At 40.4% G+C, this 25941-nt stretch overlaps 1 protein-coding gene and 1 long non-coding RNA gene across 5 annotated transcripts in view; one reads left to right on the top strand and one right to left on the bottom strand.

Annotated features, from left to right (window-relative positions):
* The window catches only part of WIF1 (Wnt inhibitory factor 1), a 150389-nt gene extending 139456 nt beyond the window's left edge, over positions 1 to 10933 (top strand). Inside the window, exons 10-12 of the mRNA XM_008256742.5 lie at positions 5265 to 5360; positions 5855 to 5950; positions 10075 to 10933. Of these exons, the coding sequence (XP_008254964.3) occupies positions 5265 to 5360; positions 5855 to 5950; positions 10075 to 10196 (314 nt within the window). The 3' untranslated portion in view covers positions 10197 to 10933. The remainder of the gene's footprint in view (positions 1 to 5264; positions 5361 to 5854; positions 5951 to 10074) is intronic.
* Positions 1 to 25941, bottom strand: part of LOC103348315 (uncharacterized) — a 167553-nt gene that overhangs the window by 5968 nt on the left and 135644 nt on the right. For 2 of the 4 annotated variants that reach the window (XR_016216864.1, XR_016216863.1), the window contains exons 2-3: positions 24839 to 24939; positions 4137 to 4209 (exon numbers count right to left, since the gene is read on the bottom strand). This is a non-coding gene — a long non-coding RNA (uncharacterized LOC103348315). Of the gene's footprint in view, positions 1 to 4136; positions 4210 to 5212; positions 5349 to 24838; positions 24940 to 25941 lie in introns of those variants that run through there. The other 2 variants (XR_516739.5, XR_016216865.1) reach the window with 2 other exon arrangements.

Below are 25941 nucleotides of genomic sequence, written 5' to 3'. Positions count from 1 at the left end.
CGTTAGAGACCTGGACTGGGTTCCCAACTCTTGGCTTCACCCTGGCTGAGTTCCAGCCATTGCAGGCATTTACAGAGTGAACCAGCAGATGGGATCTCTCCCTCTCTTCCTTTCTCAAATATATAGATTTTAATTTTCAAAAGCACATTATGAAAGTATAGTATGGTAGACAGTCACTGTTATGGGAACCAATATACTACTTGTCCTGGTTCTGCCATCTACTAGCTGTGTAGGACTCAGCGAGTTGCTTAACCCCTATATTAAATTCGAAAATGAGGCAACACATCCTGGATTGCTTTTTGACCCAGAAGAGAGGCAGCAGCAAAGTGCATGCCCAGAAAGGAGCAACAGGATGTGCACATGCATGTTGAGAGTGCTGTGCCCTGTACTTCTTGATGTGTGTAGAGGACAGCTTGTTTGGCATTCTCTTTTCCAGGTGTAATGTGTCTATAAAACACCACTGTGTTTGGTACATAGTTTCTGAAGTTGTAGTGTATTCAAAATTGAATAATACTAAGTTCCTATTTTAACTTTCAATTGTAATTTATTTGTGGATTTTTTTTTTGTATTTTAATGAGTAGATGAGTAACTATTTTTAATAGAGTTCAAATGAAATACTTCTGAAATTTCCATAGAACATGTAACTAACTGTCAGGATGTGGCTTCTACTCTTTAATTACCCTTCTCTGATAAAGATATTTCTAAACTAACTTCCCTCCACTTTCTGCCTGTGTTTACTCTCAGATTGCCTATCCTAGTGGATTCATTTCTCTCCATGTGAGTGTGCTGTAGGTTTGTGAACTTTCCATTGGCAGAGAAAATGTTTTTTCATTCTTGGATTTTTTATTGTTGTTGTTGCTTTGTTTTTTCTAACTATACCAAAAATGTGGGTCTTTGAAAGCTCCTGATTGACCCCACCACAAGTTTTATTCAATCCTTTTAGGAAATGTCTTGCTTCTCTTTCAGGAACCACATTACCAGGAAAATATGAAAATGGGTTTTGAGTTGAAAATTTCCTCTAAACATATAAACACAAAAAAGTATAGTTAAAATATGCAATCTTTTTTTCAATTAGAGTATAATTCAATATACTATAGCATTCAACACTTTAAAGTATATCATTCAGTATATTTACAAAACTGCAGCTATCACACATTCCAGATTGTCTCATCATCCCCAAAAGGAAGCTTATACCTATTATCAGTCACTTCCTCCTCTCTCCCACCAGACCCTGGTAACTGACGTACTTTCTGTCTCTTTAGACTTGATCCTCCTGAACATTTCACACAGATGTAATCACATAAAACATGGCATTTTCTACCTGACTTCTTTCACTTAGGCTCATCCTAAGGTTTTCAAGGCTCACCTATGCTGCAGCATATATGAATACAGCATTCCTTTTCATCGCTAAATAATATTCAGTTCTATATGGATATACCACATTTTGTTCATTCATTCATTCTTCAGATGAGGAATATTTGTTTTTTTTTTCCACTTTGGGGCTATTATGAATAATGCTGCTTTGAAAATTTGTGTGAAATTTTTTGATAGGGTCATACATTTTTCTCTTGGGCATATACACCTAGAAGGGGAAATGCTGAGTCATAGAGTAACAGCTTTGAAGAGGAACTCCGAGACTGCTTTCCCGGATGTACCATTTCAGATTCCCTCCAAAAACACAGGAAGATTCCAGTTTTTCCACATTCACCAACATTCATTATTGTCTGTTTTTCATTTAAGATGTATGTTCTGGCATCATTTTTTATTTTCATTTCTCTTGCCCTCTATCAGGAATTATACCTTTCCAAACTTCATTCTGACTTGACTGTGGGAAAAACTTGCAGGTTGAGGAATAGAACAATGACTGGAGGTATCTGGATGGGTGGATATGCATTCAATAACAATATTTAAGGCTCATAGATTCCCCAAGAGTATTTAATGATCTATCACTTATTGGCATAGCTCTGGCCATTGTGGCCATCTAGGGAGTGAACTAGTGGATAGAATACCTCTCTCTCTGTCTTTACCTCTCTCTCTAACTCTTTCAAATAAATAAAATAAATCTTAAAAAAAAAGACCACACAAATTATTTATACTGCATTATAAATGCATGTTTAAAATAACTCAGTGGGATCTTCTTACTATAAAAGTTCTCAGTATAAAGTGTGCTCTATAAAAATTTAGAATATTGAAAGAAACAATTAAAGCTCACTTATAATCCTAAGACTCAAAAATGATGGTTGTTGGCACCTGTTGCAAATGCCTTTTGTATTTTTTTTTTTTTCGGTGAAGCAGAGTCACAAATTTAAATGACCCCCACAATTGGATGGTCGGAGAAAATTTAATGTCTTTATTTTGTCAATATCTCATTTCATTGTTTTTTTTTTTAAGATTTATTTGTTTATTTGAAAGAGTTACACAGAGAGGAGAGAGAGAGTTCTTCCATCTGATGGCTCACTCCCCAGATGGCCACAACAGCCAAAGTTGTGCTGATCTGGAGCCAGGAGCCAGGAGCTTCTTCCAGGTCCCCCACGCAGGTGCAGGGGCCCAAGGACTTTGGCCATCTTCCACTGCTTTCCCAGGCCATAGCAGAGAGCTGGATTAGAAGTGGATTGGAACTGGATTGGAAGCCAGACTCAAACTGGTGCTCACAGGGGATGTCAGCACTGCAGGCGGTGGCTTTACCTGCTGTGCCACAGTGCTGGCTCCTCCTATGGTCTTTAAGCCAGTTATGGCTTCTGACAGTCTCCTGCACTCACATTTCCCCAGGAGGAAATTTCCTCCGCACTGGCTGAGATGAACTTTAGGGTCCTCACTCCCTTCTTGCTGGAAAAACAAAATGAGCCCTGGCATCAATAAAGATTTTCCCCACCAATCATTCTCTGCACTATCCCCAGTTACCAAGTTCATTCTTCATAAGGCATGGGAAAATGTGGACCTCACCGTGTGTTTCATGTAGAAGAGTTCTGTTCAGTCTTTGCTGCCATATAATTATTACCCCACGTCTTGCTTGCTTGAAAAACACCCCAGTGCCTTTCAGAGTATGTGAAAGAATACAATTGTGTGTGTGTGCGGGGATCAGATGCTGCTTTCATGCAAACGGAAAGTTAGACGTTCCTGTCTCTTAGGTATGACTCAGTTAGACGGTAAATAGTATTCTTCTATCCAAACCCAACAGAAAAGGCCCTTTTGGATTTTTAGTTTAAAAAGTGGTATTCGATTATTAAGCTTGCTTTAATATCTGTTTCTAGAACACCCCTGTTTCAGAAAAACTTGAAAGTCTAATGTATTCAGGTTTGTGAGAGATTCTAACACCCCATTGTTATGTCTGTGTGGTCTCTAGAATGATTAATAGTCAATTTATGTATGAATAGAGTCCTTTTAAGTAAGTAAAAAAAGAGAAATTCAGTATTTTTGGTAAAAGTAATTTTCTTATGGAAATTACTTCTTATTTGTCAATAGTGCTTGTTTATAAAATATATGGTGGTCCACTTCTTTCAAAGTTTTCTTTGTCCTTATAAATAAGAGCTTAGAAAATAACAGAGTGACTGGCATTGTGGCACAGCAGGTTAAGCTGCTGCCTGTGACAGCAGCATCCGATATGGGCATCGGTTCAAGTCCCGGCTGCTCCATTTCCAGTCCAGCTCCCTGCTAATGTACCTGAGAAAGCAGCAGAGATTGGTCCAAGTATTTGGGCCCCTGCCATCCACGTGGGAGACCTAGAAGAAGCGCCTGGTTCCCTGCTTTGGCCTGGCCCAGCCCCAGCCATTGTGGAAATTTGGGGCGTGAACAGCAGGTTCATTCTCTCCCACCTCCCCCCCTACACGCACACACAACATAACTCTACCTGTAAAATAAATAAATAAATCTTTTTTAAAAAAGGAAAAGAAAAGGTGGATTGGTTCAGGATAAAGATTCTATTGCATCTCCTTATGTCTCCAGAGGCCTTTGCTATAAGTGTTCTGCTAGAGTGAAAAGAAAAAAGAACAGCAAAATTCCAAATTCAACATCAAAATTCCAAATTCAACATCAAAATTCCAAATTCCTCCTCTACCAAAACCTAATGGCTGTTTGTTCTCTTTGAAACATCGTTATGTCAACCACAAGATAGAGTTTCAGCTTTGGCTATGCGGTACCTTATCTTCCACATCTTCAAAAGCTTCAGCCTTGAGATGGCAAGTTCTAGATTGCAGAGGGAAAACCAATAGCCTATGGAGTAAGAAGAGAGAAAAATGATTGCATAATGTTTACATCTAAGGCCCTATTCCAGCTCTAAAATTCTGTGATTCAAAGGTCTGTGAAAACATTAGCAATACTCCTTTGGCATAAGAGATGAAAGAAAGAATGATTTATTAGGATCTAAGACATTTCAGAAAAATGCATAGCTGTGGTATTGGCACATTTTGTGCCTCATGTCCTCTCTGCCAGCTTTTCACTGGGGCCACTACTACTGTAGCCTGCTTTGCACAGGAATAAGCTCCTCATAGCTACTGCACTTTTTCTTCCCACCCAGAGCTTCTCTGAGTCCTGATCAAAGGTATCCTGTATAGTCACAGCGTGGAGGCAGGAGGGTTACCCTCGGGGCAGCCTCTGACCAGCAGGACTTAGTGCTGAAGAGTAAATGCCCCTTCCTCTGCTCTGACAACTCTGAAGTGCAGTCTCTGGGCCTTCTCCGAAGGACCAAGCAGGGAGAGTCCAGTGGCCCACAGTGGTTTCCCTCTCACAAGCACACTTTTTGTTACCGTTCTTCCTTCCCCAGTATGTTTCCCACCTACCCACTCTTGTTTCCTACAATTCTCTCTCTGAGTAAGCAATCCGAAGTGAGTCCTGCTTCCTGGAGAGTCCTAGGCGAAGAGTAATGCTTTCAAATACAGGTGTGGATTAGCTTTCAAAAAAGTGACGCTCGAAAGTCAGAACGCAGAGAAAGATTAGTGGGTGGGTTGTTCATGACTTTCAGTGAGGTATATTTAAAATTACAGCATTTATGAGTCTGTTAAAAGATGTCCCTGTTTATTAAGAAAAAACAATGTAAATATAACACTTGAGCAACACGTTTTTTGTGGAAGAAGAAATATATTGAAAATATTAGCCCATCTGTTTCAAAATGAAAACTCAACCCAAGAGCCAAGATAGATTTGAATTCAGTGGGGGTACCTGCCACTTCAAAGCATTTATGCACTCAAATTCTTGTAACTCTGAAAAACATAATTACCTGTGGCTAAAGCATAGTGTTCCTTGCTGATATGCTTTCCTCTCTACTTCAGGCAAATGCCCACAGCCCTGTCGAAATGGAGGCAAATGCATTGGCAAAAGCAAGTGCAAGTGTTCCAAAGGTTACCAAGGAGACCTCTGTTCAAAGCGTGAGTACCCCAGGTCCACAGTCAATCTGGTAATGGGTGAATTAAACCAACAGTGGTCTCTTACCACACACACTCTGTGCCGACTGCATGTTGCCCAGACATCAAAGTTAATCTTTCTTCATGGACATGTATGTTTCCTTTATATAGACCAGCGGTATTATATAAAATTCATACATGTAAAAAAAAGTTACACACATACCAGATTTTTTTTAACTATTAAGGGTTTTCTTAAAGAAAATAAACTTGCACTAACAGTTTCAAATTTTACTGAGCCTCTTTTGTGAATGAGAAACATCATTCTTAGTCTAAGATCATCACTCTAAGGATTTTTCAAAAAGTTCATGACTGACTTAAAGTTGGAAATTGAGGGGAAAAAACAATAGAGAATGAAGCCAAAACTAACTCATTCTAAAGAGCTGCAGGACAAGCAGCTATGTAATTGTGTTGCGAAATGAAAGCTCAGGAAACATTCTTTTTATCTTCTTTGATTCTAGCCGTCTGCGAGCCCGGCTGTGGTGCACATGGAACCTGCCATGAACCCAACAAATGCCAATGTCAAGAAGGCTGGCATGGCAGACACTGCAATAAAAGTGAGTGGGAGACAGTCTGCAGAGCCAGCTCCCTTCCTGTCTATTACCTGGTCCCAAAGGCTACTAGATAACCTGCAAGTTATCCCTGTTCCATTTCATTAAAAACAACTTCTCTGCCCCTCTGCTATGCTTCCCCCACCACCAAATATTAGATTCTAAGCTTCAGAGAGTAAGTAAGGCATCACTGTAAAGTGTCACCACATTGGTAGAATGCCACCACAAATATTTTCTATGCTGAATTAGTAATACAGATTGATTTGGTAATACAGTATGCTAGGTAGGTGTTTGGGGCTGTGCTTGGGACACCTGTACCCCATATAAGAGTGCCAGAGTTCAAGTCCTGCCTCCACTCCTGATTCCAGCTTTCCACTAATATGCAACCTGGTAGGTACCAGGTGGTGGTTCAAGTACTTGGTTCCTGCCACCCATGTGGGAGGCCCAGGTTGCATGCATTTGGCTTGCCCCCACAGAGGGTCTTACTGATATCTAGGGAGTGAACAAGCAGATGCAAGATCTCTATCTATCAGTTTCTGACTCTCTGCCTTTCAAACAAAAGGGAAATAAATAAAAATTTCAGAAAGGGGGCTGGTATTGTGGTGCAACGGGTGAAGCTACAGCTTGTGACATCAGCATTCCATATCTGAGCGCCAATTCAAATCCCAGCAGCTCCACTTCCTATCAGCTTGAGCCTGCAAAGGCAGTGGAAAATGACCCCAGTACTTGAGCCTGCCACCAGGATGGGGTTTCTGGCTCCTGGCACCATCTCTCACTCTCGCTCTTTCAAGTAAATAACTAACTCTCTTAAAAATCCAACATGTTCTGAAAACTTTTTCCAAAAAATTACAACATATATTGTCCATGAAATAAAGGGTCATCTAAATTAAAATTTTTAAATCAAATAGAGAATCAATGTCATCTTGTGTCTGATTTTACAATTCAGGATTTGTCAACTCATATAAAAAACATGAAGCATTTTGCTTTCTAAAATCTTTTACATTATATTAGTTATAGTAAGTTTTCAGTTAGTTCTTTTTTTTTTTTTTTTTTTTTTTTTTTTTTTTTTTGACAGGCAGAGTGGACAGTGAGAGAGACAGAGAGAGAAAGGTCTTCCTTTGCCGTTGGTTCACCCTCCAATGGCCGCCGCTGCAGCCGGCGCACCGCGCTGATCCTGGCAGGAGCCAGGAGCCAGGTGCTTTTCCTGGTCTCCCATGGGGTGCAGGGCCCAAGCACCTGGGCCATCCTCCACTGCACTCCCTGGCCATAGCAGAGAGCTGGCCTGGAAGAGGGGCAACCGGGACAGAATCCGGCGCCCCAACCGGGACTAGAACCCGGTGTGCCGGCGCCGCAAGGTGGAGGATTAGCCTATTGAGCCAACAGTTAGTTCTTTTTAAATTTTACACATTTTATTGATTTTTTGTTAATATAAAGAGAACAGATTTCATGTATTTCATAGATATGATTCCAAGAACAATGGAGGTGTAGTTTTTTGAAATTTACCAACTGCCAAAAATGAAATAGCTCTATATGAAGATATTTCAAAAAGTTCATGCAAAATTGAAATATATTTACTTTGCTGCAAAAACTTTTTAAATTCATGCATAGCTTTTCTCATAATCCATATTTTTTGTGAAATTTTTGAAGACCCTCCTAGATAAATCACTGGCCTATTTCATAGAAAAAATGAAGCTTACCATTCAGTATTGATTTTGGTGTCTCATGTATGCTAACTATGAATCCAGGTGTTAGGACACACCAATGAACAGAAAGGTAAAAACAACCCCTTGTAGGAGGTGATATTCAGTTAGCAAATGAACAAAATAAACAAGAAGTTTTGTACCTCTCGCAGCTAGAGTTCAGCCTGCTCTGTGGGCCCATTATCTACTTTTTCAAGGAAAGGAAGGCTTCTGTCATACAACAGTAACAGAAGTCTGCCCAGATTGTGTCTGTCTCCAAAATAATGAGTGGAAGATATGCAGACCACTTACACATCAGATCTTTTTCTGGATCAGGGTCTTCAAGGGATGGTATGTGCAGCTCAGTGCATGGAGAAATGATCAGTTTGGGTCCTGGTGGAAAATTAATTTTAAATATGGAAAAATTATATAAAATATATAAATTTATTCTTATAATTATGTATTTAATGTATACCTATTTTTTATGATTTATAATGTTTGTTCATATTTATAATAGTGTATTCTGGTATATATATGGTAATTGTATATGTAGGTATACATGTTTGTTTATTTTAAGGTAAGTTTGTGGCTAGACTAAGCTACAGTAAGCCAAGGAGTTGTTTCCTTTCCACCTACTGACTTGCCAGGACGGTTGATTGACTTAGCTTCAGGTGGCCATGGTTTAATAAGAATTGCATCTCCTCAGGAAAATGGCTCTCACACCCTGCCAATGGTTGACTGGTATCCCCACTAGGACATGCTTTGGATTAAGGGACCTATAGGAGAATAACCATTTCTAGAGCCAGTATGGAAAAAATAAACCAAACCCTTTATGTTACCCTCAACTGGATACAAACCTTGAGGCTTGTGCCAGAATCAAAGTACCATTTCCAAAGTTCTGGGGCCTAAGGATGACCTGAGGTTAGAACATACATCCTGGAACTCAATCACAAAGGTCTCTGCAACTCACATCTGGGGCCTGGTGAACATCAAATATGATGAGAGGGGAACACAGTGGGCACTGTTCCCTCTGATATGCTGAGTCCCTCTAACCCTTCACCCAAAAAAGGCAGGTTAGGGGCTCTGTGTTGTAGAGAGCAAAATGACCAGTCCTGACAGGTCTGCCAGCCTCCAGGTAGCATGTGTTGGAAGCCAGGCTGCTGGAGCTCCTGCCATCTGTGCACCTCTCAGCTCAAGCCATTGCCTGCCAAGAGGATGCCCTGGTGCTGCAGTAAAATGCAGATGCGTTTTCCGGGAGCAGCCACCAGCCGTTTGGTACATTATGAGAATCAAGCTGAAAGAGTGGGATTTCTGTTGACCAGAGGGAGGTGACAAGGAAGCTCTGAGTCACAGAGTTCTGCTAAGAACTGACTCCCAGGGGGGTGACACGCTGGGAGGTCGCAGGCACCCAGGCATGCTGGTGGGGAGGAGGATCTGGAGACAGCCGTCCCTGCTTGGGCTCACCCTCACCAGCGGGGAGGTTTGGGCTTCATGGGTGGCAGGGCAGCAACATGGTAGGGATTTACTCCAGGGCATTGTTGGCTCCTGTTGTGACCATCCCAGAGTACTAGCCTACATACTGACAATTCAAAAGAAACACACTGGGGAACAAAGAATTCTGGTCTCAGTAGTTTAACAGCATGTTTGCATTTAAAACCACAAGGAACAAATGAAATGCCAGACTTGAGGCTGATGCACAGGAGGATGAGACAGAGCTTTAAAATTGCTGTTTTAGGTCAGTTGTAGAAAATCGGCAATGAGTCAGTGCCCCGGGCACCTCCAGAAGTTCACAAGTCACAGGAAGGGAGGTCTGAGTTGTGTAACTGGGTGCTACATTCCAATACAACCAAGCTAGAACGAGACAGATGGCCACTCTGATAGAAATTCATAAATTCCTGTTGGTAAGGAGTCAGTTCAAATCATAACCCTTCCTCTGACACTTACTGTGGAAGTACGTAATTCTCACCAAATTCTCTTTTTCTGAGAGTACAGTAGCCATAACCAATCCTGTGATCTAGATGAAGAGTGGGGTTCGCTTTGAACTGGATCAGTGTAATTCAGGCTTGAGTTTGCAGTGCAATGAAAAGAATCAATGACCAAATTTTCCACTGGGCACTCAAGACCTCAGTGCTAGATCTTTCTCAGAGCTTAGGTGAAGACTATCCTTCTGTTCAGATTCATCCAAACTTTGTGTAAGGAATTTCTGCAGGGCCAAAATACATGGTGAGAAATCTGGTGGAATCCGGATTTGTTGGAGTTAGTGAAATAGATTTCTAGTCACAGGGATCAAGATCCTGTAACATCGCCTCATTCAGGTAGTTTTTTGTGGTTGCTGTGGTCTTTCACGCTGGGTTGAAAAGGGAAAATGGATTTCATTTGAATGGTTAATAATGAATCTGAAGAGCCTGGTTTTGTAGTTGCTTTTCTTTTAAGCTGTGAATAATTTTGCAGGGTATGGAGCCAGCCTCATGCATGCCCTGAGGCCAGCAGGCACCCGGCTCAGGCAGCACACGCCTTCACTTAAAAAGGTCGGGGAACAGCAGGATCCACCGGAATCCAATTACATCTGGTGAACTCCGACATCTGAAACGTTTTAAGTTACACCAAGTTCATAGCCTTTGTTAACCTTTCATGTGTTGAATGTTCAAATAATGTTCATTACACTTAAGAATACTGGCTTGAATTTTATTAGCTTCATTATAAATCACTGAGCTGATATTTACTCTTCCTTTTAAGTTTTCTAAGTATGTCTGTAGCATGATGATATAGATTTTCTTGATTCAGTGCTTTGGAACAGATTTTACATTATGTCAGTTGATCAGGTTGAAATTTTGTCTTTTCAGTGTGTAGCTGGCAGATATTTTCAAAATTACAAGGCATTCGTGGTGTCAAGAGGCTGGGGAATATTAGAGGTTAAACTGGGCAAAAATGCAAAAATCACAAGGGTTTGGATGAAGCAGTTAACAGTGTTAAAGTTACCACTTCTCAGATTTTATAGTCTTGTGTTTGGACATTGGTCACATGTTTTAATTGCCCCTATTTTAAACTCTCATACAATATATTCTGACCTTACCATATTCTATAGAGTTCAGTATTGAGGGAAAAAAAATCCAAAAAACTACACTGTGGTAGTGGCACTTAAACAATATAATATATATTGTAAACACAATGAAATAGGGAATATAGTGTATGAACTTTTTGCATTGGCTTGAAGCAATATAATATATTGTAAACAAAACACAGCTCTTACATAATAAACATTTTATACTGTTCGTATGTATAAAATAAAGGTGCTGCTTTAGTTTTCTGAGTGGTGTTTGTGTGTGCTATCTTAAAGAAATAAAGTTGATTGCAATTTAGTGGTAGTTAATACTTTGAATTACCATAAAAAAGATAAGCTATGCCACTCCATGACCCTGGCATAGCTCTGTAGACTCACCTCTCCCACCCGTCTCTCTGACTCCACCTCAGCCACATGACAGCACACTGTGTTGGCACTGCTTGAAACACCTCTGTGTCATCTCAGTTTAGTTGTCATTGGCTTCAAGAAATCATCTGTGGATTGTTTTAAATATATGCCTTCCACTGTAACAAAATACACACGACTAGGTAATTTATAAAGAAAGTAAACTTATTTGACTCATGGTTTGGGAGGCTGGTAAGTATACTGAGAGCACAGCACCAGCACCTGGCAAGGGCCCTCATGCTGCATTATCCCATGGTGGAAGGTGGAATGGCAAAACAAAGCGAGAGCAAGAGGAGTCTGCACTCACTTTGATAACTGTCCACTCCCTTGATAAACTACTCACATGATAGTGACATTCATGATGGCAGAGCCTTGTGTGACCTCATCACCACTTATTAGGCCCCACCTCTCAACATTACTGCATTGAGAATTAAGTTTCCAACATATGAAAACATTCAAACCATAGCAATATTCTATTAGTGGAAGACTCTAAGACTTTCCAAAGGTGTCAGAATTGTGGTCAGTGAGCCAAATCGCCACCTACAAAACCAGCATCCCATATGGCACCTGTTCATGTCCCAGCTGCTCCACTTCAGATCCAGCTCCCTGCTAATCTGCCTGGGAAAGCAGCAGAGGATACTTAGGTCCCTATACCCACGTGGGAGACCCAGATGAAGCTCCTGGCTCCTGGCTTTGGCTTGGCCCAGCCCCATGGTGTTACAGCCATTTGGGGAGTAGATTAGTGGATGGAAGATCCCTGTCTCTCCCTCTCTCTCTCTAGCTGTGCATTTCAAATAAATCAATAAGTCTTTTTAAAAAATTAGCTCACACTGGTGTGAGCCAATGAGTCTTTAAAAAAAAAGTCACACATGAAAACTGCCACCATTTATTAAAAACCTATCTGTTCCCAAGAACACTGATGATCGTGGATAATTTAATAATGAGAATATGTCCTGAGAAATGTGTTAAGTAATTTTGTCATTGTGCAAACATCAAACTAAGATGGCTGTGGTGTCACCAGACAACATAGTTTCATGAGATCACCACCATCTACTTTGACTATCATATCATTCCATGGTACACGACTGTGCATGTTAAAATCCTGTGAGGTGGGGATTATTATGTCCTTTTAGAGATCAGAAAACCAAGGCTTAGAGACAGCAATTGATCCAGATCACATATGATAGGAAGAAGGTTTGAATCCATGTAATCTGTCTCCAAATTTTAACACTGTGTAGCTCTCAATGTGTGCTATCTTAAGAAAATACAAAAAGTCTTTTTTTTCTCAGCTGATACAGAACACAAAACTCCACAAATCCTAGGGCACATCCATTCTTCTCCTAAAGGAATGTGGTCATTGTTTTATAAGTACCCTAACTTCCATAGGTTTGCTTTTGCTAGGCTATGGTCTAATCAGTTAGAGGATGTAGGGAAGCAACGCATGGACAAGATATGGTCAAGGAAGAGGCCAACACAGAATGAATGCAGCTCTTGTGCTCCTAGATCACAGGGGCCTTTCTCCACTCACCAGCCAGAACCCAGGCAGCCTCTGTCACACACTGCGGATTCCAATGTGAAAACCAACTATTTGTCTAAACTTTTAAAACAAAAGGCAAACGAACAACCTATGTTGGTCATCTCCAAAGCATTTTAACTGCACACTCCATTAGAAACTTTTAAGCACATAGTCCTATATATAATAACTTTAGTTGCATAGCTAATGGTTCTAATAAATGCATTATAAAAGCAAAAATACTAAAAGGAGAAGATAAAATATAATAGAAGCTCTAATGTTTTCTTCATTTATCCAAAAGGTGGTTTTAGGTACACCCCAAAGTGCACATATAGCCCATAGGAAATCTCAAGTGTAGGGGAGAGATGACAGGATCTGAAATGGCTTTAGAATCAGAGACAAGAATGGTCTCAAGAGATTTTAAATCTCAGCAGGAGACCAGATGACCAGTTGAAGGTAAAGGTTAAGAATAGAGGGGTGAGCCTGTGCTGTGGTGCAGTAGGTTAATCCTTCACCTGTGGTGCCGGCATCCTATGTGGGTGCCGATTCTAGTCCCAGCTACACCTCTTCTGATCCAGCTTTCTGCTATGGCCTGGGAAAGCAGCAGAAAATGGCCCAAGTGCTTGGGCCCCTGCACTTGCATGGGAGACATGGTTGAATCTCCTGGCTCCTGGCTTCAGATTGGCTCAGCTCTAGCCGTTGTGGCCATTTGGGGAGTGAACCAGTGGATGAAAGACCTTTCTGTCTCTCCCTCTCACTGTCTGCAACTCTATCTCTCAAATAAATAAATAAAAATCTTTTAAAAAAAAGAATAGACGGGAATCTGGACAGTGGCACAAATGACTAAAAAGGAACAAGAGATTATAAAAGTGTGCGTCAGGAGTTTATGGTTTCTGGATGCTAAGTTAGTTTGAAGATGTTGAGCTTAAAATGCTTTTAGGACATCTTGTTGGAAATGCCTGGTGGGCACTTAGAAATACAGTTAAGAGTTTAAGACCAATAATTTGTTCATTATTAGTCACATTGTAAATGGGCAATACTAATTAATATTAAATTCCTTTTAATAAGAATACATTGGAATTTTGATGAGGTATGGTATAATTCACTTGTGTTTTGCCATGTTTTTAGATTCTACATATAGTTCACATCTTTTATTACTAATGTCTATATTTATTGTGTAACAGTAGGACATTTAGTATTGAGTACTAAGCCATTGTCCACAAGATGTGTTATGAATCTTCACTCAAACCTACCTTTTTGTTACTTTATTAATTATGTAGGACCTCAACAATGAAGTCAGCTCTTTAAAAAATGCCAACACTTTCTACTCTATGGAATATGAAATCATTGTTATTCATAAGATTACCATTCAAGGGAAGGTAGAAGAGAATAAAGGAGGAGGAAGAGAAAGAAGAGAATTATCTACATGAAGGATCTCCAAAAAGAATTTAAAAGTTAAAACAGTAAGGAATTAAGACAGGCGAAAAAGATGTATGTCATTTGACAAGATAAAACAAGTACAAAAAAATGAAGAAAAAGAAAATCCAAGAAATCTTCAAAATGTCTATGGAAAAATGCATAATACAAAAAACCATGCATGTGTTTCAAATACTTTTTGCACCAAAACAAATTTTTTGCTTATAATTCATTTTTTTCTACCAACTTCTCGATGAAGTGTCCTTGTAAAGGTTAAACGATAAAACAGACTGAGGAGTGAGGTTAGGACAAAAAGCACATAGAAACTCCAGCATAGTTGTAAGGGGTGGACCATACATTTATCTTGGACCTCTGCTCTAGCCACACCTGCTGGGTGTGAGCCCCAAAGATTATAAACACAAAAAGTAGTTGGGGGTCGGCACTATGGCATGGCAGGTTAAGCTGCTGCCTACAGCACTAGCATCCCACACGGGCACGAGTTTGAATCCTGGCTCTTCCACTTCTGATCCAGCTCCCTGCTAATGTGCCTGGGTAAGCAGTAGAAGATGGCCCAAGTGCTTGGGTCCCTGCTCCCACCTGGGAGACCCAGAAGAAGCTCTAGGCTCCTGGCTTTAGAATGGCTCGGCTCCAGTCATTGCAGCCATTTGGAGAGTGAACCAGCGGATAGAAGATATATTTCTCTCTCTCTCTCTCTCTCTCTCCCTCTCTCTCTCTCTCTGTAACTCCACCTTTCAAGTAAAATAAATAAATCTTAAAAAAAAAAAAAAAACTAGTTGTGTGGGAGAGTTAAACCTCTGCATCAAGAGACAAACATCTAGGGGCCAGCGCCATGGCTCACTTGGTTGATCCTCTGCCTGCAGCATTGGCATCCTATATGGACACCGGGTTCTAGTCCTGGTAGCTCCTCTTCCAGTACAGCTCTCTGCTGTGGCCCGGAAAGGCAGTGGAGGATGGCCCAAGTGCTTGGGCCCCTGCACCCACATGAGAGACCTGGAGGAAGCACCTGGCTTGGATCGGTGCAGCGCCAGCCATGGCGGCCATTTGGGGAGTGAACCAGCGGAAGGAAGACCTTTCTCTCTGCCTCTCTCTCTCTCTCTCTCTCTCACTGTCTATAACTCTACCTGTCAAATAAATTTGAAAGAGAGAGAAATGTCTAACGTCTGTGGAAAGTGACTGTTCTGACATCTCTTTGGACTGATAATCTTTAAAATATATCTTCCACATTTGTTCATAGCAGAACTGTATGTAGAAGAGATAGTAAGCAGTGTTGATGACAGGGCTCAGCATCTCCTCCGCTATCCAGGCCATCCGTCACTGTTCTTGAGACTCTATGTCCCATTCGGCAAATCAAAGTGCTCCAATTAGGTCCTTTCAAGCCGATTTTACTGTGCATATTGTTACTTGAGCATGTTCCTTGAAATTATTACTACCCCAAATGTATTCTCAAAGTATTCCTGTCAACTGTATACAGAATTCCTTCTAAAAGGAGTTATGGTAACTAGATTTTTCCCCCATCTCATTCCTCATCCAGTGATCCTTATGACATATTGGCTGGATGTGCTAGGCATAGCCCCAGATGAGCCAGCCTGTAAGCCATTGCTAATTGAGAGCGGAGAAATTTCTCCCTTGGGACATCATCAAGAAGTCAGAGTGTGGTGTGATGCACAATGCTCTCAGTCATATGGACCAAGTAATAACAAATAGAACTATTTCTTTTCATATTCTCCCAGAAGGTACAAATGTTCACAATAAAGTATAGATCAACCAAAGATTTGCTGCCAAAGTTGAAGAGGGGAAAGAGATAGAGTGAGGTCAGCATTTTTAAACTGGGCAAAGGAAAAATATTGCCATTTCAAAATAATTTCCTAAGGCAATAAAAATGAAAGAAAAGGAGAGAAAACAAATGTCAATCCAAAGACAGGAGTTTTGTCTCAATTCTTAGGCAATTTATGCAAGTGGTGCAAATCTAAAAATTCAATAAGCACACTGAATAAATGTCCTCCATATGGCTCACATAAAAACATAGAAACCAAATACAGGAAACTGACATCATAAAACATAGTATTCAGGTGTTCAGTACGATTCCTGAAAATTCTAATGTAAACTCCAAATGGAAATTGATTTTTGCACCTTAGTGGTTTCTTGTTGATAAGAATATAAAAACTATCAATGAAAAATAACTTCTGTTAAGCTTTGGTGTTGCAAGATTTTTCCTGGGCAACAGATTTGCCTTCTTAAAATATTCAATTTATACACTCTTGAAATTATCTGGCATTTCTTGGAAATCCAAATCAACTCAAGGTCCATGGGATGACAAGAAAAGCTACTCAGAAGACCACAAGGCTGCAAAATCCACACGGGGATCATTGAGGGTTGCCTCAATGCCAGGTAAGTAATTAGCTCCCTGTTTCAGTGGACAAGACAATGGACAATCCAATATTGGGCATGGTCCTGAGGCGGGTTCTGGAGCTGTGGCTGGAAGAGAAGAGGAAAACAAAAGCAGAGAGTCCTGAGCCGCCATAATGCAGAAGAAGAACAGGCCATGTATATAACCTGAGATGCCCAGAACAAAATGAAAATGTGAGGCACCTTGTTCAAAAAATACTAAGAATCTCATGATGTTGACAACACAGTATTATTTTACCAGTCATGGGGTCCTCTTTAACACAGCACCATGTACGACTGTATAGTTCACACACCTATGAAACTGGTCCTGTCCAAGAATAAGTTTTTATTTATGTCCAGGTCCAGGTCCAGGTTGAGCAACCCTAATCTGAAAAATCAAAATCTGAAATGCTCCAAAATCCACAATGTTTTGAATGTCCATGTGACATCACAAGTGGAAAATTCCACACCTGACTTCATGTGATAGGTCATGGTCAAAACTCAGATACACTAAAAGTATTGTATAAAATTACCTTCAGGCTATGTGTATAAGATGTATAGAAATAGAATTAATTGCATGTCCAGACATAGGTCCCATTCCCAAAATATCTCATTAAGTATATGCAAATATTACAAAATACAGGAGTAAAATCTGAAACACTTCTGGTCCCAGTTATTTTGGATAAGGGATTCGCAACCAGAATGAGGAGGTTTAGATGAAATGCAAGTCATCTTCCTCTTCTGGTAAGCTTTTCACTTGCCTTTCTCCCCGTCAACTTTACCCTTGCTGGCAACTAAAGGAAACCAGGCCTTGAGAATGTAAGAACTCATCAAGAGCCATCAAACCAGACTAGTCAGTGACCATTATGTGGATTTCTTCTGAAATAATATTGCAAACACAAAATTAGGAAAGAAGGTAGAGGACAAACTAAGGGACCAATTTTTATTAGCTTTATGTTTCTTTCCAATCAAATTCTTTGAACTCAGTTCCTGCTTAAGAAATAATTTCTAGCTGTAAGTTTATAGTTCACAAGGAAAATGTTTTTCCAAATATATTTTAACAAAAAAATCATCTTGGATTATTCCAACTTATAGCTGCTGTTCTTTATTAGAAGACAGAGACACAGAAACCTGATTGAGCTGGGATCTTAAGCCTTGTGGCAGAAAAGAAGTTCCTCCCCTCCCAAGAAAGCTTAATTGAATGAAGGGCTACAGGAGACTCTCCAGAAACTCCAAACAACTATTGTCTCCAAAGTCCAAATTAGTTCTGCCTCACTGAAAGGAAACACCCAAAACTAAAAAAGTGCATCTGTGATTTTTTTTTCTGTTCTGTAAAGATGACTATTTGCTCAGAATTTATATCTGATACTCAAACATAAGCTACTTTAGGAAGAAGAAACAAAAAGGTAAACCACAAGGCTACAGCCATCCTGACTCCACAAAGGAGCCCTCTCGAAACGATGGTGTGAATATAGCTTATTCCATGACAACTTGCTTTGATATAACTGGCTAAAAATCTACAAAGGACATTACTGCAGGTTGTGCCTTTGGAAGAAGAAACACAACCTTTGAAAGAGACCATCAGGTTGAGATTGAATCAAACTGTAGTTCTCTGGCTTTGCCGAATGTCCACCAACATTTTACATGTTTTCCAGTCTGAGGGCAACACACCACAAATGTGCATTATTGAGATTCCTAGCAACCTGGAGTGTTAGGAGAATTCATAAGGTGTCTTTCTGCTGATGAGTGTCCAGTACCAAAACACCATTCTACACTTCTCAAAGACACGATGAAAATTTTGAGTCACAACATCACTGTGAATGGGGTTAGGTAATTCTTAGGAGAAACTGAAGTCCAGTGTTTGCTGTGGATCACTAAATAAACAGGAAGCAGAATGGGGATGGGCATGATATCTTCTTGTTCTCTCATGTATCTGTGCCTTGAGGTATTGTATAAAGCAGACTCAAAATAAATGCAAATTGATCTATTCAAAAGAACCAATGATGACATTCCCTTTTTCTAAAATCCCAGACTCATACAACTACCAGCTATCTCCCTTTTGGGAATTAATTTATTGGACAAATAATATTGAGTTCCTTCAGGAGACAAACCCCCTGACATGAGGTTTGTTCCTTGCTCCAATTAGTGTTCCACACATTAAATGATTTCTTAGTCATGTGTTCCAATGGCCTTGTTCTTTCTGCTAAATAACAAGGAAATGGCATTGGAGACAAAATTTCGAAATTTTTATTTCACCTATTAGTAATTGAGGAGAGGGGAAGAGGGATCTCTCAAAGGCCTTAGGACAGGCTTTAGAAATTATATAGCTACTGTCAAATGTCAGTCTAACAGGATTACAGATCAGTGATAGGGCTCAAGTCACATGTTACAAAGATGTGAAGGCATCATTTATGGAAATACAGCTTTTGATTATTATTTTGATAATAATGTCTTTGTAATTCCAGAATATAACGGCATCTACATCTAAAGGTTGATGTGAGGATAACATGTAATGTGCAGGGCTGGTACACAGAAACTAGCATCTAGTAAATGACTGGGCAATTCTGGTTATTACTCTTTAGAAATAAAGAGGAAATACCAACAGCCATTAAGTATCCAAAAGGACATTACATCAGTCAGTTAGTTGTTGCCACAACAAAATACCCAAGACGACCAACTTTATAAAGGATTATTTAGCTCATATATTTGGACTTCAAATCCATGATTGGCTCATTAGTTTGACATCTGGTGAGGGAGGCAGATGGCAGTGTGGAAGAAGGATCATATAGCAAGCCAGGAAGCAGAGAGAGGCTGGGTCCAACACTTAGCTTCTATAACCAACCCTCTTATGAGAATTAATTTCCAAAAGCATTCCCCTGATGACCTAAGGGCCCACTAGTGGGCCCTACTCATAAACATCATAACTGAATTAATTCTCTACTGCTTTTATATCATTAATATATGACTTTGGAGGTTAAAGTCTTGCCACAGTTCAGAAGCCAAATCATGCTCAAACCATAGCAGACATTCAATATGATTAGTTAGTAATCAGGTACGTTCAAATTCAAACCGTAACAGGATTTCATTTTCAACCGCTCTAGCACAGTACCAAAAGTTAGAAAAAATGGGAAGCAATAACATCCACCACTGCTAGTGGGAATGTAAGCTGATACAACTGATATGAAGAGAGTCCCATGTCATCTTGTGAAGCTGAGCAATATTCATTACCTTTGACCCAGCAATTCTATTCCTAGGCCCATACCCTCTGAAGATTTTGTGTATAGTGCCCCAGGAGTCATGAGCAAGATGTTTTAGCATTGTTGTTTGTAATAACAACAGTCCATCAGTAGGACACTGAATAAATAGATGGTGGTATATACACAAAAGATGATAGCATGCAACAGGAAAAACAAAGGAAGTACTGCCATAGAAATCAAACACTGATGACTTTGAAAACACAATGTTGAAGTGTAGAAGACCGAAAACTGTACGACTCTGTTTTCAAAAGAGGCAAAACTAGACCCTATCACTGAGGGACACGTGAAAAAACAACATGAAGATGGGTTTGGGAGGCACACAGTAGGGTTCAGAAAATATCAATGATGTCCCATATATTGAACTGAGTGGTAGGCTCATCACTGTTTAGTTGTCTAAATATGGTGCCTTTTGTGCATAAATTATTCCTAATAAGAAAATGAAAATAAATTCTAACATTCACAATAGAAGAATCAATAACAAATATGACTTGGTGATCCCAAAAAGATACCAATAAACTGACTTTATAATCTTCAAATTTTCTAGTAATCAAGTAATTTAAAATTTTTAATTTTAAAATTTCTAAATAAGTAGCACTTTTCATCAATAAAATTGGTGAAGATACTTTTAGAAAAATATTCACTGCATATGTTAGCACAATGAGGTAGACACAGTTTTATTGTGCTGCTACTGTCGCTCCCCCTCTTCATGGAGGAACAACACAGGACCCTGCGCTGTTCTTTCGTCTGCTCGGCCCTTCCCGGGTTTGCTGCTGGTTCTTCCCGGGTTGGCTGCCGTCCCTCCACCTCCGTGGAGGGGCGGGCCCCCCTGCCACTTTCCCCACTTCCACGGGGGAGTGGCACACCGCCGGCCGGCTCTCTCGGGGGCTGCACAGGTGTTCCTTCAGATAGATGTTCCTGGTGCATGTTGTCTCTCTCCTCCTTTATAGTCCTCTTCCACCAATCCCAACTCTGCTACCCACACGCCGAGTACGCTGCTCTCCTGCAATCAGGAGCAGGTCCTGCTGTTTATTGGTTGAACTGGAGGCAGCTGTGTAGAAGCTGTTTCCTCCTCTCCCAGCACCATATTGTGGGAGAGCAGATGCATAGAATAAGTCTTAATTCCAGTAACTTAGCTTAGTCCAAGTTGCTCCCCACAGCTACAGAACTTTTATGAAAAATCAGATCTTTTCTAGAAAGCTATTTAACGATATATGTCACAAAACCTTAAATTTTTTTTCTTTGACTCAGTAATTCTACTTCTAAGGATGTATTCTAAGAAAATCATGACTGATTCAATCAAAGGTTTAGATTAAGTATAGAATTCTCTAGAATATTCAAAAATGCACAATACTTAAACATTCATTTTACCAATATTTATTGTGCACCTATCATGTGCCAGGTAGTGTTTGGGACATCTGTAACACATCAATGAACAAAAGTGGCAAAAATCTCCACCTTCATAGAATTTACATTACTGTAGAAAGAACAGGTAATAAACAGTAAACTTGGTAAATGACTAAAGAATACATGACAGGGGCAGGCATTGTGGCATAACAGGTTAAGCTGCCACCTGTGACTCCAGCATCCCAGATGGGCACTGGTTCGAGTCCCAGCTGCTCCACTTCTGATCCAGTTACCTGCTGACACACCTGGGAAAGCACTGGAAGATGCCCCAAGTGTTTGGGTCCCTGCTCATCAGAGGCCAGGAAGAAGATCCTGGTTGCTGGCTTTGGCCTGGCCTATCCCCAGCCATTGTAGCCATTTGGGGAGTGAACCAGCAGAAGGATGATCTCTCTCTCTCTCTCTCTGTCCCTCCCTCCCTCCGTCCATCTCTCTCTGTAACTCTGCCTTTCAAACACATAAATCTTTTTTAAAATAAAAGAATACATGAAAAAGAGATGTATATGAATGCAAAACATATCTGAAAATTTCAATTAGATAAGAAGAATAAGCTCAACAGATCCACTGTATAACATGATGAGTACAGTTAATGACGATGCACTGTATACTTGAAAATTGCAGAGAGTATATTTTAAGAGTACTCATCACAAATACATGGTAAGTATGTGAGGGGAGAAAGAGGAATAGAGGGGTCTGGGAGAGATACCAGAAGGCAAGATAGGGAGGAGTAGCTTTCTCCATTTACAGAGGCAATGATTTGGAGAAGGTATCTGAGTGGTGGGTTAGGACATTCCAGGCAAGAGGAACAGCTGGTACGAGGGCCCAGTGGCACAGCTGTGTGGTGATTACAGAGCCAGTGAAGAACTCAGTGTGGCTGATGGGTCATGAGCAGGAAGAGGTGGAGGAGATGAAGCCATAGATGTAAGCTGTGAGAGGAAAGCCTTGAAGGCATCACAAGGATTGAGGCATTTACTCTTAGCAAATTGAGAAGCCATTGCAGGGTTTGGATATAAAAGTCCATGTAAGCTGTACTCCACTTTTTAAAAATATTTATTTATTTGAAAGGCAGAGTGACAGAGAAAGGCACGCACACACACACACACACACACACACAGAAAGACATAGAGACAGATCTGTCCTCAGGTTTACTCCCCAAATGGCTGTAACAACCAGGTCTGGGCCAGGCCTAAACCAGGAGCCAGGATCTCCATCTGGGTCTTCTACATGGGCGACACAGGCTCAAGCACTTAAGTTATCTTTTGCTGCCTTCCCAGGTTCACTAGCAGGAAGCTGGATTGAAAGCACTTATACCAGCACTCAGATACAGGATACCAGCATCACAAGTACTGGCTTAACTAGCTATGCCACAGTTCTGGCTCCCAGCCCTTATTTTTGATAGGTAGATAGGTAGAGATGATGAATGATAGATGATAGATAGATAGATAAATGGATAGATAGATGACACATAACAGATTCAGGCATATATAAAAATGATAATAAATATAATTTATGAAATGCTAGTAAGTTGTGAAGTTATGTGACTTTTTAGTATTTTTGTATTTGTATATATTTATCAATTTGTTATAACACACTGCTTTTATGATCAGAACAAAACTATAACTGCAATGTTTATAAAGCTACCATAGCCACATGGTATCTTTTATGACTTCTATAGTGAATGTCAGAAAACATGTCCATTTATCAAAATTATTAGCTTCTTTCTGAGTTCCAGAGAAAATGAAAGGTATTTGATATTCATTGGCTGAATTTAACAGGAGGTAGTCTGCAGTTCATCAGTGTGGCTGTCACCAGTAGTTCAATAAATCCACTGGAATCACTACAGAAGAATTTCTAATGGGATCATGGGAACAATTTGGCTGGTAGAAAACAAATGATTAAAAAGTCATTATATTATCTACACAGGCAGAAGAATTGCCTAATTTAGCCATGAAAGTTACTACAAAAAAAAAAAGAAATAATTAGTGGGTAAATGGATACTGAAAATAAGAGAATCATTTGATTTTAATGATACCTTGAGAGAAATTAGGGGTTAGAATAAGTTTGCCAGGACCATGTAAAACAGCTCATTAGCATCCTCATTGGACTCTTGACAATGCATTTGATCCAAATCACCCCATGCCCCTCCTGGAAGCCCCTTCTTATTCATTTTACTTTGCTGTCTGGATCCATGTCTTCAATTTCTTGAGGCTCATTGAAGGTATGCCAAAGGAGGACAGGTTTCCCAAGAGACACTCTTCTTTTAAGTTCCTACAAGCCTCAGTTTGTAGCAGGATTGCAGTCTTCTGCAGCCCAGAACATGTTGAACCACCAGATAAACATGGCGATTTAGCCCATCAGGCGCATAAAGTCAAACACAAAGAGTCCTAAAGAGAACCTGACATGAGCATTCCCACGAAATAATCTGAAAAGTTCTCAGAAACTTGCTTTCCTTCCTGAAAGAGAAAGTTCTTTGTCCACTATTTCCCCAGGAGTTGAGGGATGTTGCTCACTATTTTCTCACAGAACAGACAGTTATTGAGTTCCTACCATGTGCCAAGTTAACAATGAAAAAGTCCTAGCATCCTAGCGTGGAGCAGAGACTAGGAAGGAAAGCAGATCATTTGTCCGTGTTCAGTGTGGTCCGTGTGGGGAGGGTGCCACAGGAACGCAAGAAAGAGGCCCCTGACCCTGTCCTGAGCCAGGAAGGAGAAAGGGCCTTCAGTCTCTTTGCCTCAGGAAACACCTCAAGTTAAATTCCTGAGTAAGTGAGACAGGTAGAGAAAAAGGCGATGGGAGTGGCTTTTGTAGTGTGCCCCTCAAAACATCCCCAAAATAAGCCAGCACTGCTGGTTCTATTGTAATTGTTTTGTGTTGGTAACAACAGCTTGTTTCCTATTGATCAGTGTGCTGAATGGGAACCATGAAATTCTTGCACATTATTGCTTTGAGGGAATTGGGCCTTTTTTTTTTTTTTTTTTTTTTTTTTTTTTTTTTTTTTTTGACAGAGTTATAAGACAGTGAGAGAGAGACAGAGAGAAAGGTCTTCCTTCCATTGGTTCACTCCCCAAATAGCTGCTACGGCCGGTGCTCTGCCTATCCGAAGCCAGGAGCCAGGTGCTTCTTCCTGGTCTCCCATGCGGATGCAGGGCCCAAGCACTTGGGCCATCCTCCACTGCCCTCCCGGGCCACAGCAGAGAGCTGGACTGGAAGAAGGGCAACCGGGACTAGAACCTAACGCCCATATGGGATGCCAGCGCTGCAGGCGAAAGATTAACCTAGTGCGCAATGTCGCTGGCCAGGAATTGGATCTTAATCTGGTTTTTCAGCCTGTGAGGAGAATCACCTAACAATTTTTTTTTTTTTTCAAACAGCCAGAATTACTCTAGGGGTATTTAAAAGAAATAGGAAGTAGCAAACTTGTATTAATTTACAAACTTGTATTAATTTTTGAATAATAAGGCAACAGAGTCACTTTTTGCACAGGTTAGAGCTGATTTTGGGGCCTATTACATAAATCATGTTACTTAATAGATCCAAAAATTTCAAATCCTTCCTTGACCCCCCACCTTCCTCATTATGGAATTTCTGAACAAACCACATTCATAAGAAATAAAAGGGACAGGTATTTGGCATAGTAGTTAAGACATGGTGTGGGATGTTTTGAGTTTCTGTCCTGACTCTGCTACTGATTTCAACTTCCTACTAATGAGCACCCTGGAAGGCAACAGGTGATGGCTCAAGTACTTGGGTCCTTACCTGGGAGATCTGGATGGAGTTCTGGGCTCCTGGCTTCATCCTGTTCCAACCCCTGCTGTAGTGGGTAGAAGATCTCTCCACATCTCCTCTCTTCTCTCTCCCTTTCAAATAAAATAATTAATTAATTAATTTAAAAACAGTAGCTGAATTAGAACCAAAAGCCCACTTCATTAACATCTTTTCAAATCTTAATACTCCAATGAAGTCTTGTTTGGATTTAGAAGCTTAAATAGGACTTCCTGTTTTCTTTCTCTGTTTCCTCCAAAATTTAAATATTGTTCAAATGTGAGTTCCAGAAGAAAGAAACCAAGACAAAAACAGAAAGAGAGTGAGGTAGAGAAACAGAATATAAATTCTACAAAGCAATTGTCCTTTAATTTACCCATACAGCTGTTTATCCAAAAAAGATGTCTTAGTCAACATTTCACTAGCAATTATAACTAACAAACCTGCAAATTTCAAGATGTGATTCATTGTAAATTAATTTCTAACTTACAGATGTTCCTGGTCAGACAGCAGCTTCTTTTCACACAGTGATTTAGGGATCTAGGCTCCTTCCAACTTCTAGCTTTGCCTTTAAACTTTGAATTTTTTTTTAAGATTTATTTATTTATTTGAAAGGCAGAGTTACACGAGAGAGGGAGAGGCAGAGAGAGAGAGAAAGAGAGGTCTTCCATCCTTTGGTTCACTCCCCAGATGGCTACAACCACCAGAGCAGGACCAATCTGAAGCCAGGAGCCAGGAGCTTCCTCTGAGTCTCCCATGTGAAACTGCTTTCCCAGGCCACAGCAGAGAGCTGGATGGGAAGTGGAGTAGCTGGGACTAGAACTGGCGCCCATATGGGATGCTGGCATTGCAGGTGGAGGCTTTTACACCACATTGCCTAGACTTTGAATTTTTTAATCACAGTCCACAAACGGTATATTAATGTTTTAGCTGTTTGAAAGGACGGATTATGATAATGAGAGGGTCTCTTGATGGATGAGAGAAAGCAACATGATACGGTGGGAAGGACAAGGTTGAGAGGCATAGGTGATATGAATCCCTGACGTTTACTGGTTGCTGACTCTGTGCCTGAGTTAAAGCACTGCATTAATCACTCA

Source organism: Oryctolagus cuniculus, chromosome 11 (assembly GCF_051225735.1).
Source record: "Oryctolagus cuniculus isolate XC-2025 breed Fujian yellow rabbit chromosome 11, ASM5122573v1, whole genome shotgun sequence".
Lineage (NCBI taxonomy): Eukaryota > Metazoa > Chordata > Mammalia > Lagomorpha > Leporidae > Oryctolagus > Oryctolagus cuniculus.
The sequence above is the reverse complement of the archived record's forward strand: the minus strand, read 5'-3'. Positions and strand labels throughout refer to the sequence as shown.